This window comes from Meleagris gallopavo, chromosome 11, assembly GCF_905368555.1.
Source record: "Meleagris gallopavo chromosome 11, MGAL_WU_HG_1.1, whole genome shotgun sequence".
Lineage (NCBI taxonomy): Eukaryota > Metazoa > Chordata > Aves > Galliformes > Phasianidae > Meleagris > Meleagris gallopavo.
The window spans coordinates 9,732,351-9,746,564 of record NC_139414.1 but is presented as its reverse complement, the minus strand read 5'-3'; the positions used below and the strand labels follow the sequence as shown (position 1 = coordinate 9,746,564).

The 14,214-nt window shown below is 43.7% G+C and overlaps 1 protein-coding gene across 4 annotated transcripts in view; it reads left to right on the top strand.

Moving 5' to 3' along the window:
- The window catches only part of TFDP2 (transcription factor Dp-2), a 53,946-nt gene extending 45,981 nt beyond the window's left edge, over positions 1–7,965 (top strand). For all 4 annotated transcript variants that reach the window (XM_085233289.1, XM_085233288.1, XM_085233290.1 and 1 more), the window contains 2 exons: positions 32–137; positions 1,243–7,965. In XM_085233289.1, coding sequence (XP_085089415.1) covers positions 32–137; positions 1,243–1,429 — 293 coding nt within the window. In that variant the 3' untranslated portion in view covers positions 1,430–7,965. The remainder of the gene's footprint in view (positions 1–31; positions 138–1,242) is intronic.
- The last annotated feature ends 6,249 nt before the right edge of the window (positions 7,966–14,214 follow it).

The following is a 14,214-nucleotide window of genomic DNA, read 5'->3' as shown; positions in this document are numbered from 1 at the left end:
CCATAATGAGTGCAGCTATACTTTCTTCTAGATATGTCTACAGGATTGTCATGGATGAACCGAGGATTACTTTCAAATTCAGCACAAGCAGTTTCACATTCAGAGATAGTAGGAGGCACATCTGATTCAAAATCAAGGTAATTAAAGTCATTTCTTATTCAAGGCTATTAATAGATTCTTGTATACTTTCAGTGACCTCACTAGTTCATAGCATTTACATGCAGTACATAGGACGTTTTCTGTTAAGCTTGATTTTCAGTTGTGAAAGACCTCTTTACTAATTGTATTTGAAAGGTTAAATCTACATTTTGAACATGCTAGTTATTTTATGTATATTGTTTCAAAAGAATAGAATCACTTCCAAGCCCTCGTGTTTTTACAAGGTTGGAAAAGACCTCCAAGTTCATCTAGTCCAACCATCTAGTCCACCAGTATTTTCCCCACTATACCGATGTCCCTTAGTACAACATCTAAACATTTCTTGAACATCTCTAGGAACAATGACTCAATCACAGCCCTGGACAGCTTGCTCCAAATATCCAACCTGAACCTCTCTTGGTGCAACTTTAGGCCATTTCCTCTAGTCACTAGTTACACAGAAGAGGCCAACCCTCATGCATGTCACAGCCTTTTTTCAGGAAGTTGTAAAGTGCAATAAGCTTTCCCCCGAGCTTTCTCTTCTTCAGACTGAATAATCCCAGCTCCCTCAGCTGCTCCTTACAAGACTTGTGCTCCAGGACCCTTTGCATCTTCATGCCCTTCTCCAGACATATTCTGGGGCCTCAGTGTCTTTCATGTTTTGAGGGGCCCAAAAATCGAACGCAGCACTCAAGGTGCAGCCTCAGCAGAGCTGAGTACAGGGTGACAATCACCTCCCTGCTCCTGTAGGCTGCACTATTTCTGATACAAGCCTGCATGTCATTGGCCTTCTTGCCTACCTAGGCACACTGCTGGCTCACATTCAGCTAAGCATCAACCAACATCCCCAAGTCCTTCTTTCCACTTGAGCAATTCTACTAGGCACTTAGGGGAAGAGGGGGGGGAAAAAAGCCTATCTTTTTTTAGGCTATTTTCCAATATTTCAGCAATTTTCACAACTATTAGCCTTGTTTAAGATAAAGCTTTAGGATGTTTCTTTTTTGACATCATTTCTTGCCCTAAAGGAAAAATAGAGGCAAAAAAGAAAGCTTAATGCTTTATGAGAAATCTTCTAAACTTTTAACATTTCTGTTGTTTTAATAGTGAGAATCCAGGGTTGTGTTTGGATACTGAAGTGGCTTTAGCAACTGGGCAGTTTCTTGCCCCTAGCAGTCAGCAGTCCAGTAGTGCAACATCACGCTACTCTGAATCACGGGGAGAAACTCCATGCTCATTCAATGATGAGGAAGAAGAGGATGAAGATGAAGATGATCCTTCGTCCCCAGAATAAAGACAGTAAAAATGGATATGCAAAATGCTGCTCATATATATTCTTAATGGGAGCTCACATTTGGATTTTACTTAGGTTCCTTGCCTTGGTTTGCACTGTGTTCAGTGAAGCAAAATGGAAGCTCCAAAATAAATTAATCCAAAGCTGAAATTGGAAACTTTTTATAACTGAACAGAGTGACATGCAGACACAGAGCAAAGTGCTATTTTTTATCAACTACAACCAAGGAAAAGAACAAAGTCCCTGGAGATTTGGAAAAGTAAACATCAAGTTTGTATTTTCCATTTTGGGATATTCTGTTTCAAGTCTCTGTCTTCATCATATCTTTACCAGATGGGGAAGAAAAAGCCAATTCTTGTGTTGTCTTTTGGATGTTCTACCTTTGAAAAATTAAAAAAAAAAAAAAAGGGGGGGGGTGGAAGGGAGGAAGAGGGAGCACATGAATGTGCTAAAAAAGCTATTTAAAACTATCTTGTATGAAAACTGTTGTAGGGAAAAGGAGCTGTTACAATATTTGCTTTTTTTCTGTTCAACTTGCTGTATTGAAGATTCTTAAAGTAATATAAATTACAGGTTATTAAATCAATCTTGGATTAGCTTAAATCCATTTTAGATACTCTAAAAGTAGCTTGTCTCCTTTGGAAAGGTTCGTATGTTCGTTTGTACTGCAAACCTACCTTATTACAAATGATTATTAGCCATTATTAAGCAGTCAGCATAGAAACAGTATTCTCTGCACCAGCTTTTTTCAAGGAAACAAAAGTGGAAACAGTGATGTACGGATGACAGACCCATGTAACTTCTCTTTTACTGTTCAAACATTATAATCCATTTGACTGTACACGTATATTAAAAAAGCAAAACAAAAGCAAAACAAAAACAAAAAGGCCTCTACCTATTAAGGATCTCAGGCAGTACGTTTTCAAGTGAGGTAATGGAAAGTTCAGGTTTCTAGGAAAAAATAAATTTTGACAATATGCAATTTTATGTTTCGCATTCTAGTCATCATGGATTATGATAGATAATTTGCTTTTCATTAACTTCCGCTGCACACACCTCAATGCGCCTTTGAAAAACATTAGTATTGAACAGGTTAAAATAATTTAACTGAAATTACACAACATGAATTCCCTTTGAACTGTTAAATTATACTTAAAACAGTAGGCTCCATATTCTGTGTTTAACATCACATCCACTCACAAAGACCTTTTTGAAAATCCTTGCATAATAGCAAAGCACTGTAGATGTACAGTTCTTGTGTGTTCCAAAGTCCAATATTTTAACTAGCCCCACAGTTACTATTTTCAGGTAGGCAAATGAAAAGTATTTCTTCTTAGTTTCATACTGTATGTCAGTAGCTGACCTTTTTCTAAGTACCAGTATAGTACCTGTCAGATCTCAGTGGCATAGCCTCTGTTATTTAAGGATTAGGCAGCTTAGTATTTGCTTGAGCAGTGGCAGCACGTTGCAGCCACTGACTGCTGCAGCTGTTACTCAGGCAGGTTACTGCGTCCACCTCAGCTTTCACAAAGACACATGCAAGCCAGCGTGTCCCAAAGCACTCAGCCCGAGATAGGAAGGTGAACCAGCACTTCAGCTAAGAAGATGGTTGTTGTACAGCTGTTAGCACATGCCTAGCTACATACAGGACGGGTAAAACTGCAAGAAGCATACAAATACATCTGCATATTCACATTAAAAAAAATCATCCACATCAAAACTTTTGTAGATGGTTTGAACTCCTGCATTTAACATCAGGGCAGCACCATTTTTAAGACATACAGCTCTTCTTTGAGAAGGCAGAGCAATCTAGCTTACACAAATGATATGCAAATACAGAAATGAAAAAGAAAAACCCATATGCCTACTCTGTTATTCACCCTCCCGGCAAGACTGTTAGACTGCCCTATGCACATGGCTCGCAGGCAACAGCAGGCTGAGGTTTACACCACCTCACTGCAACCAAATCTGTAACACTACCTCTATACGGAGAAAAGCTTTACCAAGAGAAAACTGTGTTCTCACAGAGAGAGTCAATGTACTCGTCTAAAATGTGAGGTAAGACGGCAAGATGCTCTAGACATACCGTTAGCTACATGAATGGCGCTTCATTTAAACAGGCAGTTGCCTTTATTCTTAAAAATATATTGTCCTATCAGCTTCCATTGGACAGAGCAGATGGAAGATACCTGACGTACACAGGACATCCTGAGGCACTTTAAGAGGGGGGAGCATTTTCTCAAGTAATTACTCCTCACCCCTCAATACCTTATGGGCAAATCTACCTGTATGCTTTCTTCACGTTTCCCACTCAAAATCTCATAAAAAGTAAAAACAGCAAAACATTCAACAACAACTGAGCTTGAGGCACTTTGAACTATAAGATGTTGGCCAAAAAAAAAAAAAAAAAAACTTCTTGCCCAGAAATGGAATATATTTTATTATGTATTTTATTAGCAATCAGAGTACTTTGCGGGAGGAAGATCTTCAGTGATACTTTGCTCCCATTGATGTCTGCTTCCATCAGCACAGCAGCCTGCACAGCTCCTTGCTCTCTAGCTAACTCAAAGCTACCAACTTTTTTTTTTTTTCTTCCTAATTTTCAGCTTAGGAGCATGTAACATTTAGGCAGTTGAACAGAGACTTTAAGTTATTTTTCTGAACTAGTAGAATACAGAGGACAAAACAAGTTAGAACACTTAGAAACTTCAAAAGGAAATTCTTTCCTTAGGATTCTTTGTGCCAAGTTACAGCTGAGGATGGAGTTCAACTACACTGTGTTCCTGTGGTTACACCGGAGTCTGAGAACCAGGAGAGCTCTGGGCCTTATCCAGCCAAAGTCACTCATGTACAACCTGAGGCACGCCTTTCAGTCTTTCTTGTTGAGCTTAATTGACATTAATAAATACAGTTATGTAGGTAGATGCAGGACAGGACCTCACTAAATACTGATGATGTTGCATCTGCCTTAAGCTCTGAGTAATTAATGAACAACAAAGGGATTAAGAATACTAACCAACCCCGCTGCTCCCACTAAGCTAGTGGCAGCAGTGCTCAGCTGCTTCAACACAGCAGCCTTCCCTGTGTCAGCCAGCAGCTGGGATTTTTGACAATCAAAGTCAGTAGCAAGACAGGCTCTCTCATTTTCTAGTCAAGTACCACAGTTTCTGCTTTCTTGTGCCGAGTATTCACAGATACAAAGCAGTGCAGCTGGCACCAGAAGGTGATTCATACAAGGCAGAGTTAGTATTGAATCTTCATAGAAGTTCTATTTGACATCTTTCTGCCCCTTGTTATACTATTTATGAATGCTTATACATTCAGCAATGTAATGCTGTGTATAAATACTATTTTACATATTGCAGTAAAAAAAAATATCTAAATTTGACTTAAGGAAAACACAGCAGCATCACGAACCAGATGAAAGAATCACGAGCAGGAGACAGCATAATTTTAGCATTTGAAACTCTGATAAAACATCTGTGGATTTTAGTTTTAAAACTTATATTGCTACATGTGAATGTTCTTAATTTGATGGCACCTCATCTAAGACAGCACATATATTTGAGTGAAGGTTAAAGCAAACAATATCCATTTAGCTGCAGTAACTATTTTATCTAATTTAAACTGCCACACACCACAGCTTTTTATTTCCATTCATTCCATTTTTATTTCCATTCTGGCCGTAGCCCCATTCCCAGCTGGAAGTTGCTGAGTATACAAAATACCAACAGAAGGACTCACGCTGAACACCAAGTCAGCCTGACACAGCATGATGTACATGGGCCTACCAACCCAGCATATTTTAAAAACAAACAAATAAGTTGATACATAAAATGATGTGTGAATTCAGAACTCGACTGTTAAGGTTATAAATGCCAAGTGCTCTTTTACTGACCACACCCAATACTTTAAATGAAGAGCATGGCTGAAACTTACTCACATTTGCAATTAAGCACCAGGCAGTACTCATTTTTCTAATTAGCTGCCTCCTTTCAGCTGTAAGTTATCCAGGCACTTTATAGAGAAGACTTTACTTCTAATGAGTTTGGATTCATTTAAAAACAAAGGTTGAGTGTTTAGTAAACAAATCAGTTCTCTTCTGACTGACCCACCTAATTTGCATTTTCATTAACCTAATTTTCATTGCAAGAATACCTCCGTTTCAGGAGCATGTTTTAAGTAACCAAATATAATGAAACTGGGAAGAGACTATGAAATTTTTTACATTTTAAGAATTCTCATCATAGCCATATTTCAGGGCAACATCTTTCTGCTTCCTACACACTTACTTCATCTTAAAGGGAGAACTTTTTCGCTGGCTGTTCTTCACATCAATCCCAGTACCCTGCAACTTCTTGAACAGAGTTCATAGATTCCCTCTCCTGCTTATCTGTCCATTTACTTCAGTAGTAAGTGTTTTTAAGAGACAACACAGGGCTGTTACCAGGACCCAGGCACACTGCCACAACCAACCTTGTTCCCAGTGGTTCCTTACCATCCTCCCAGCTCAGCAGAGCTGCTCACACAGACACTGCACTCTCCACAGGTCCCTATCTGGGCAGCACTGACTTACCCCCCGGTCCATCCTGCTCCATAGGTCACCCAGACAGAACAAACGGGTTTTTTCCCCACTTAGATCTCTTCGACAGTATCCAATAATTCAGGATACCTGCCTAAGTCACAAACCAGAAATCCCTGTTCAGATTTGGGCAGAAAAAAGCATCTTGGTTAGAATGTGGTACCCCACTTAATTTTCAGACTTCATAAATGCCGGTTTTAAATGCTTAACTCCTTCCAGGCTTAAGCACTTCAGACAAGCTAACAAGAAGCAGCTGCATACAATTTAAACCCAGCTGTAGATTTAAATTAAACTCATCTATGCAGTATTCAGGGAACTTTTCCAAGACAAAACGAGCCTTTCCCTGCAACCTGTTTCGGTAGTAACCCACACTGTTACTCAGGCTGAGTGAAACACACTAATTCCATAGCAGTGTCTGGATGAAGATACTTTACAGATCACATGCAGTTATCCTGAACGGCCAGAAAATAAAAATGTTTACCAGAAAAGAAAGTCCACAAAATCAGTCTCCATTTTTTTAGTGGATTTGCTAACGCTGTAATGTAACATTAACAATTAATAACTTGGTTGCAGCATTATGCAGATTAATTGGATCTCCCAGAACCTCCCTGGTAAAATACCAGCTGAACCAAAAAAATCCATTGCACAAGCTTCAGATACTTCCCCTTCTCTCTAAAACCAGGTTGTATATATAAAAAATACTTCAGATTAGAGAGGTTTTGATAAAAACATGCAAAAAATGACGACCCTGTACCTCACCAGACCTGTGGTGAATGAAGCCAGAAATGCTACTGACCCAAGCCCAACACACGCTGCTGGCACTGCCCTGCACAGCTGGCAAGGAAGCTCCCTGCAGGGGCAAACCAGTGTCAGCCATGAGCTGAGCAGCTCCCCATCGCTGTGCTGCTGGAATTGCACTTGCTGACACCTGTTACGTTCTGCATGGAAGTGCCTTGTACCAATACTTCCTTTTTCCACTGAGAACACAGAAACCACTTACATGAAACCATTTTAAGTGAAGTACATGAAGACTTTTAAGAAGGAAGCCTGTTGTAGACAAAGACTGTCTACAGTCTTAATGCTGTGCTTGAAGTTTGTAAACCTGCCAGGGGTAGGGGGAGAAGCACTAGCATACAGTTCACGATGATGGAAACGGTGGCAAATTCTTAGTTTCAGTCAGTTGTTCCTTATCCTGGTACTCTTATCAGCTTCCTCCTCCCAACCATGGGCACAAACATCAGCAGAAACATTCCTCCCTCCTCTTGTGCTCAATTCCTGTGTCTTTGGGAAAGCCCAAGTTGTTGCTTAGTTTTTTAAACAATTTTCTGTGGATTTCTGAATTCTCCAAATACCTTTAAGTTACACAGTGACTTATTTTTATTTTTTCAGGACTGCTATTAAGTGATCCTGATTTTTTTTTTTCCCCTGATCAAATAGTGTTACTTTCTACTACCACATTGTTCATGGCTAGGAGTAGTGAAAAAGGGATGCAGTAGCATTACGTGTGCTTTAAACACTGAGAAAGATATAAAGAAAAATGCATATACAAAGTTTTACTTTCCTGATAGGTACACTGGCATTAGCAAATAGTATATTTGAACCTATAGGAAATATCACTTTGTAGTAGCAAACACTTTGTAAATAAAAACTTGTTATTTTTTTAATGGAAATTTTATAGAAGCTATTTCTGTATACTCAGTTGATTCCATGTTTACTGAAAATGCTGCAAGTGGGAATTGTACATTGCAAATGCTGGTGGGAGCGATGGCTGACCGCAGCAGCAACATCTGTGTGCTGGAGAGAAACAGCAGCGGGAGGTGCAGCCTGACTGTACAGGAGCTAAATAAAGGCATTTCAAGGCAACTACAGCAGGCTTGGTTTGGTGGTGGTTTTGTTTGTTTGTTTTTAAGAAAAATGTGGAGAAAAGTCAATAAAAATTAAAGTTCACAGTAAACGTTCCTTATTCATTAAAAAAATAATAATAATAAAATACTCTTCGTTAGTTTCATCTCAAGGCAATACTGCAGTGCTTGACATTTTGAAAATAAAGGAGGGAAATCTATCAAGTGAGCACTTGTTGGTTAGTTCACCATTCCAAGACACTTCCTATGTTGTTCCAGATGGCAGATTTCTGAAGTTGTCACATTTTGACAGAACAATTGGAAAAATATCTAGAAATATTACTGTTTCTATCTCACCAAGAAATGCACCCAATTTACTGATTGAAGGCCTCACAAACATCTACTTGATTTCTATGTCAGGTTCATCCCAGCATGCGGTATTTCAGCACCCTGCATGCTCTCCTTCCATCTCACCCTACATCATCTTTCATCTGCAGGCACAGAACACACACCTGCAGGCACAGAACACACACCTGCAGGCACAGAACACACACCTGCAGGCACAGAACACACACCTGCAGGCACAGAACACACACCTGCAGGCACAGAACACACACCTGCAGGCACAGAACACACACCCTACCCTTCCTGCCTCCCGCCTGGATTCTGCCAGCAAGGACCCAAATGGTGAGAGCTCCCCGTGCCTCCTCACCATGCGTGCTGGTTTTCCAACTCCATCAAGTTCAGAAATCCCAAAGCAATTTCACAGTGCTTGTATTCCCTCATGAATAAACAATCCATCAGTTTTAATCTCAAATGAACATGAAGGTTAAAAGACAGTAGGAAAAGATCACAAAAATCACTACTTTCTCACACAGCCCCCCTTCATTTAATTGCACCAGCAAATCTGGGGAGGCGTTTTCAGAACAGATTTAGCTGACTGCAGGCAGCCCCGGGCCAAGCTGGTTAGCTGCATGCTTATCACATGCTTTCTGTAGGCCTGAAACACTGCTGGAGAAATGTGGGAGCACAGTCCTTATCTCAGCAATAAAGATACTGCCTGGTGATCTGCAGCTCTTCTGTGTCAGTGCTACAAGAACTGCGACCAGAAGGATTCTGAATCATTGCACTAATAGCGCAACTTGCTGGGATAAACATTGTCCTCTAAAGAACCTGGAAGGGCAAGGTTTGCTGCAAACTGCTTCATTACTTGGTGATGTTTCTTCACATTGGGATAACCCCCCAGGAGCCCAACACAGGGGCGTTAAAGCACAAAACCTCTTTTTTTCTTCTAAGAGTTACTCGGTGTGGTTCTCTAAGAAGGAAGAAGGGCATTAAAGAGCTCTCTCTGAAATCACAATCTCCGATTGCCCAAGAACACCATAATTGCTAAGCTCGTTTACGTTTTTCTTCACCAAAATCCACAGGTCTTTTAAGTAAGAACTTAGCAAGCAATGGTAGCTACTGTAGCACCGCTGTTGTCTGTAATGGCCTTAACAACAAAGATCGAGACAAGTACTTTCTGTGGTTACAAAAAAGCAGTCTGTAAAACTGCATTTTGCTGAATTACACATTCTATTAAAGAACGAAAAGGTCTCAAAGCATTTATTAGAGAAACCAACCAACCACGTCTGTGATTCCTTTCACTCGGTCTCAGCCCCAGGCGCAGGCAGGGAGCGGTGCCTTCTGCGAGCAGCGCTCACGAGCAGCGTCCAGCCGCGCGTGCCGCCACCGGGCCAACCTCGATGCTGAGGTTACAGGCAGGCGGAGAGCACCGCGGTGCCCGGGGAGCGGCCTCCTCGCGGGAACCGCCGCCCAAGGAGAGCACGGCGCTGCCCAGCACGGCACGGCGCGGCGCAGTCCCTCCGCCCCGCTGTTGGCAGCACGCGGCGCACACCTATGCCGGCCGCGCGCAAGCTCGCCATACGCGAAAGTGGCAGCACACAAACATCGCGTGCGATTGAGCTACTCGACGGACGTACGCCTTCAAACAGCGGTAATAAGAAATCCTGTTTATTCTACAGAGTATAAAAAAGCACGGCGCCCTGCGCTGCTGGCACTGGTGGAGCAATGCCGGCGTTCAGCGGTCGGCCCCCGGTCGGTACAAACCGCCACGATCGCCCGGCACGTTTGGGGCTCGAAAGATTTCACGAGCGGAGCGGCGCGCCCCGGGCCGGGCGGTGTGCCAGCATACAAGCGGGCCGCGCCTTCCCCAGCGTCAGATCGTCCGCTTCAACCGCCGCGGTACAGCCGTCCCACAGCCGCCGGGGCTCTAACGGAGCGCGGCACGAAGGCTCTGCACCGCGGCCGCCCGAGCGATTCCCGAGCGCCACCTCACGCGCCGCAGCCGCGGGCGATTTCCGCCCCTTTTCCCACGCGTGCCGAGAACGCGGCCGCCGTTCCCCGCGCACCGATCCGGCTCGCAACCCCGCGCCGTCGCCGCGCCGCGACCGCCCCGCCGCCTCTCCTCTCTCCGCCCCTCCCGAAGCGTCGCAGCCGCCCGCCCGTTACCTGCTCGCTCCAAAAGTCCGCGGTGCGCTCCGATCCCGCCGTGTCGTCCCCGGTCCCGGCGCCGGCCGGGGTAACAACGGCCACGGTAACAACGGCCGAAGTAACGGCCTCGGCACGTGCCCGCACAGTGCGCAAGCGCAGCACGTGCAGCGCAGGGCGGGCCGGGCGGAGCGCACAGCTGCCGCTCCCTGAGCCGTGGCCGCCCGGCACCTGCGTCCTTGTGGCCGGGCTCTGCAGGACGGAGTCGCGCCTCGCCCACACCGCGCCTAACGGCGGAGCGAGCAAAAGCGAAATCGGCGCTTACAAACCTAACCGACGAAGAGAGGGATGCGATGAACGGAGCACCGGAGCCGCTCCCACGGCGAGAGGTGCGCCCGGCAGCACGGCCTAATAATGAAACGCAGAACGCGTTCACGTGCGCTGCGCCAGAGCCGTCCGTCGAGAGGGGAACGGTGCGATCGAGCGCTCGGTCTGAAGGCCGGCAGCTGCTGCAGCCGGGACGCCACAGCGGCCGCCAACGGCTGCGGGCACGGCGCTCGGGCGGACGTGCGGAGCCGGCGCTGCCCTCGGTCCCATGCCGGCACCTTAACGGCGACCTGACGACTGCACGCTGCTCCAACAGCGCGATTAAGTACTTGTACTTGTAGGTAAATTATCCCAACTGCACGGGGAGGCGCTCCGCCTATTACCTCTGAGATACCGCTGTCCGAGATGTGAGTTAACGCACCTACGGGCCGCTCACAGCGAAACACAGCCTGTGGGTTTACGGATGCTGCTGCCGCGGAGCCCTGGCACCTTTGGCATTTCCTCATCATCTCGTTAGCGTGACTAAAGCCGAGCTGGAAGCACTCCGGGCTCGCAAACTTGTGCGTGCTCAGCCAAGCTTCTACCTGCGGTTCCCCAGCATCTGGCGGGATTTTAGCACAGATACAACGAAGAGGTGCGTTGTGCCCGGGCCGCAGGGCGTGCAGCTGTGTGCCGCAGCAACGAGCAGCGGCTGAGGGCAGAGCGGGCCGGGCGCATGCACAGCAGCTGGCGGCACTGCAGGCCCTGGCCCTGTGACCGGTTGCTCACTCAGACACCTGGTGTGGAGCCCTCTGTTTTATTCAAATGGTGGAAACGTGGAATCAGCATGGTAACAGAGGGGTACATCACCAAGCATGCACAAATCCCAGGAAATAAAGCAGTGCTGGTTCACAAGATTTCTTAGCGATACTGCAGAATCCAAACAACTCTTGCCTGGCTCAGAGATTGGTCTCATTGATACCTTTGATGGAGGAAAAGACCTATTTCAAACCTTTGGAAAACAGAATTCATCACATGAGATACTTTACAACTAACATGCCCCTTCATGGAGTGCACTAAAAAATAGTCACAGCAAAACATATCTCTCTGTGATTACTTATGATTATAAACTCTAGTTGAAGTCACATTAGAAAGAGCCAATGGTAGGGAAATAGCAGCAGTAAGAAAAAATACAGGAGACTGCTCTCACCAGTGGTCCAGCTCCTAAAATAGACGCAAAAACAGAAAGCAAGCAGCCCTCCACCAACTTCTATCAGTCACTACTAATTACCAGCTACTACAGATTCTTAACTATGCATGATTTTCACTGTGCAGTGTGTTTCTTCTCAAGAGCAGCTTGCAAGCTGGAAAATACAGAATACAGTTTTTGCAGTCCAGAATCAGTTAAGAGCCTGGTGTTTGAGCTCTCTGCAGACAGCAATACTGTGACATCCTACAAGCCAGGCAGGCAGCTCCAGCTCAGCAGATAGCAGGAACATAGACTCAAAGGGCAAAGATCTCACAGTTCCAACAGCCATTCACATCCTACAGAGATTTCAGAGAGCTTTCCTGTTATATTTTAAGTCGTGACTGCATTTCTGTTTGTCAGAGTGCATTTGCTGGTTGCACAGCTGAGTTTTTATATGCAAGTCAGCCTACAGCAGTTTCCAGTAATGGCATCTTATGCAATTTTTGACCTACTTTAACGCACTAGGGCACTTGGAAACATGAGATCCACTGCAGCAGCTTTCTGTTCTATGGTTACAGTGCAGCAGAAAGAAAATCTTTAGACAAATACATCATTTCACTACAATACAGGTGAGTTAAAAATAATAATTTTCAAGGTATTTATCAAGCCCTTAGGAGCATTCAGATCATCATACCTACTGCTTTCGAGACTGCACACATTATTTGAAAAAGATCAAAATCACTAAGCTGTTGCATATGCACTGGCCTTTTCTGTGCCCTTTCTCAATCTCACTAGGCTGCTGCTTCCTGAAGCTCACAGTTTAACATCCCAAATCAGAGCTTCTCTCGTAGTGGAATACTGCAGGGTTAGCAATACACAGATTCTTTCTATTGCCCCATGGCTATTCAAGAATAGCTGTTGTACCTTATTCTTTACCTTCCTATACCTCATTGGCTTGTTATGCTGGGCTTTGCTCACTTCATGTGTTGAGGGTAGGGAACCAGGAACTCTCAGAAAGTTCTTAACTTTATACCTACGCTGTAGTCAGCCTTAAGTGAACAGTTCAACTAATGTAGTAGCTTGATTAGAGTTAGGAGGAGAACAGGAGAACAATGCTGAGCTGCTGCTACACTGACTGCCTCAAAAGAAGGCAGAACCAGTCACTTTCACAGCTTTTCATCAGAGTAGATTAACATTTAGATCCTTATATAACTCATCTGTGGATTTGTTTTAAATAACATTCAAACCAATCAGGCTGAAATTTACAACCACTTAAAAATAGTATTTAAATAAAGAAATTTTTAAAACCAAGCAAGTTTGCAGAGAATCTTACACAATTACAGATATTGTGCTAACCTCTCCCTGCACCTAAAAGGCAAAGGAAGCACGAAGTAGTGAGCTGGGCACATAGTGTTCTCTACACTGAAACCTGTCCAACCTCTGATGCATTATGATTTGTCTCATTCATGAGATCACTTAACTTGGAACAAGTTAAATACAGTCATTAAAATATTTAAAGTGTTAAACAAGTGCATCAGTCCCATTAGTCATTAGAAGGGCAGTGGCAGTTCTTGAAGTTAGAATCTACAGCCATAGCAGGTTTACAGAGACCTTGTTAGGGATGACAAGCATTACAGGAGTTACGGCTGTGGGGTCTCTCTTGTGTCAGAAAAGTAGAAATAGCATCAATATGCTCACAAGTCACAAAGAATTTGGGTTATAGTCGGCCATTTTTATTATTATTATTATTTAATTTATTAAAAATTTAAAGCAAATTTAAAAGATTATAACTTATGTATATACATTTAATCCAAATACATTGATATTTTTCAGCCTTCCTAAGGAATTGTTGGCAAAACATTAAGCTTTTAGCAATTTCAGTCATTGAAATAGAAATGAGCCCCAGCTACATACAATACTCACTATTCGGAGTTGCATCACAAAATATCTAAGTACATGCTAACAGACATAACTTTGCAGATTCCATTTCTGGCTTCTTTAGGTTCTTGCCTGAGATTTAAAGAAACAGAGTCTTACTGTTAGTCACAAATTCTATCTGATCCAAAATCCGAACAAACTACAGTGACATGCAAGCTTCTGAATATCCCTCATGTCACATTGATTTTACCTGAAGAATCACAGCCACCAGACTAACAGACTTCAAATCAGAATTTTTCACTTAGGTTCTCTTTGATTTTCTTCCTCTATTTAGACAAAGAAAAAATGTAGGAAGGATTCCACATAGGTACTTGGTCTGTATCTTGTATGCTAAATGCTACTTCTAACAAGACGACAGCTGCTGTATGTAATTTACCTGAAGGGCAACTAAGACTGCTGTAAAATCAAGCCTCCATGATACAATCTGTGCCTACAGCAA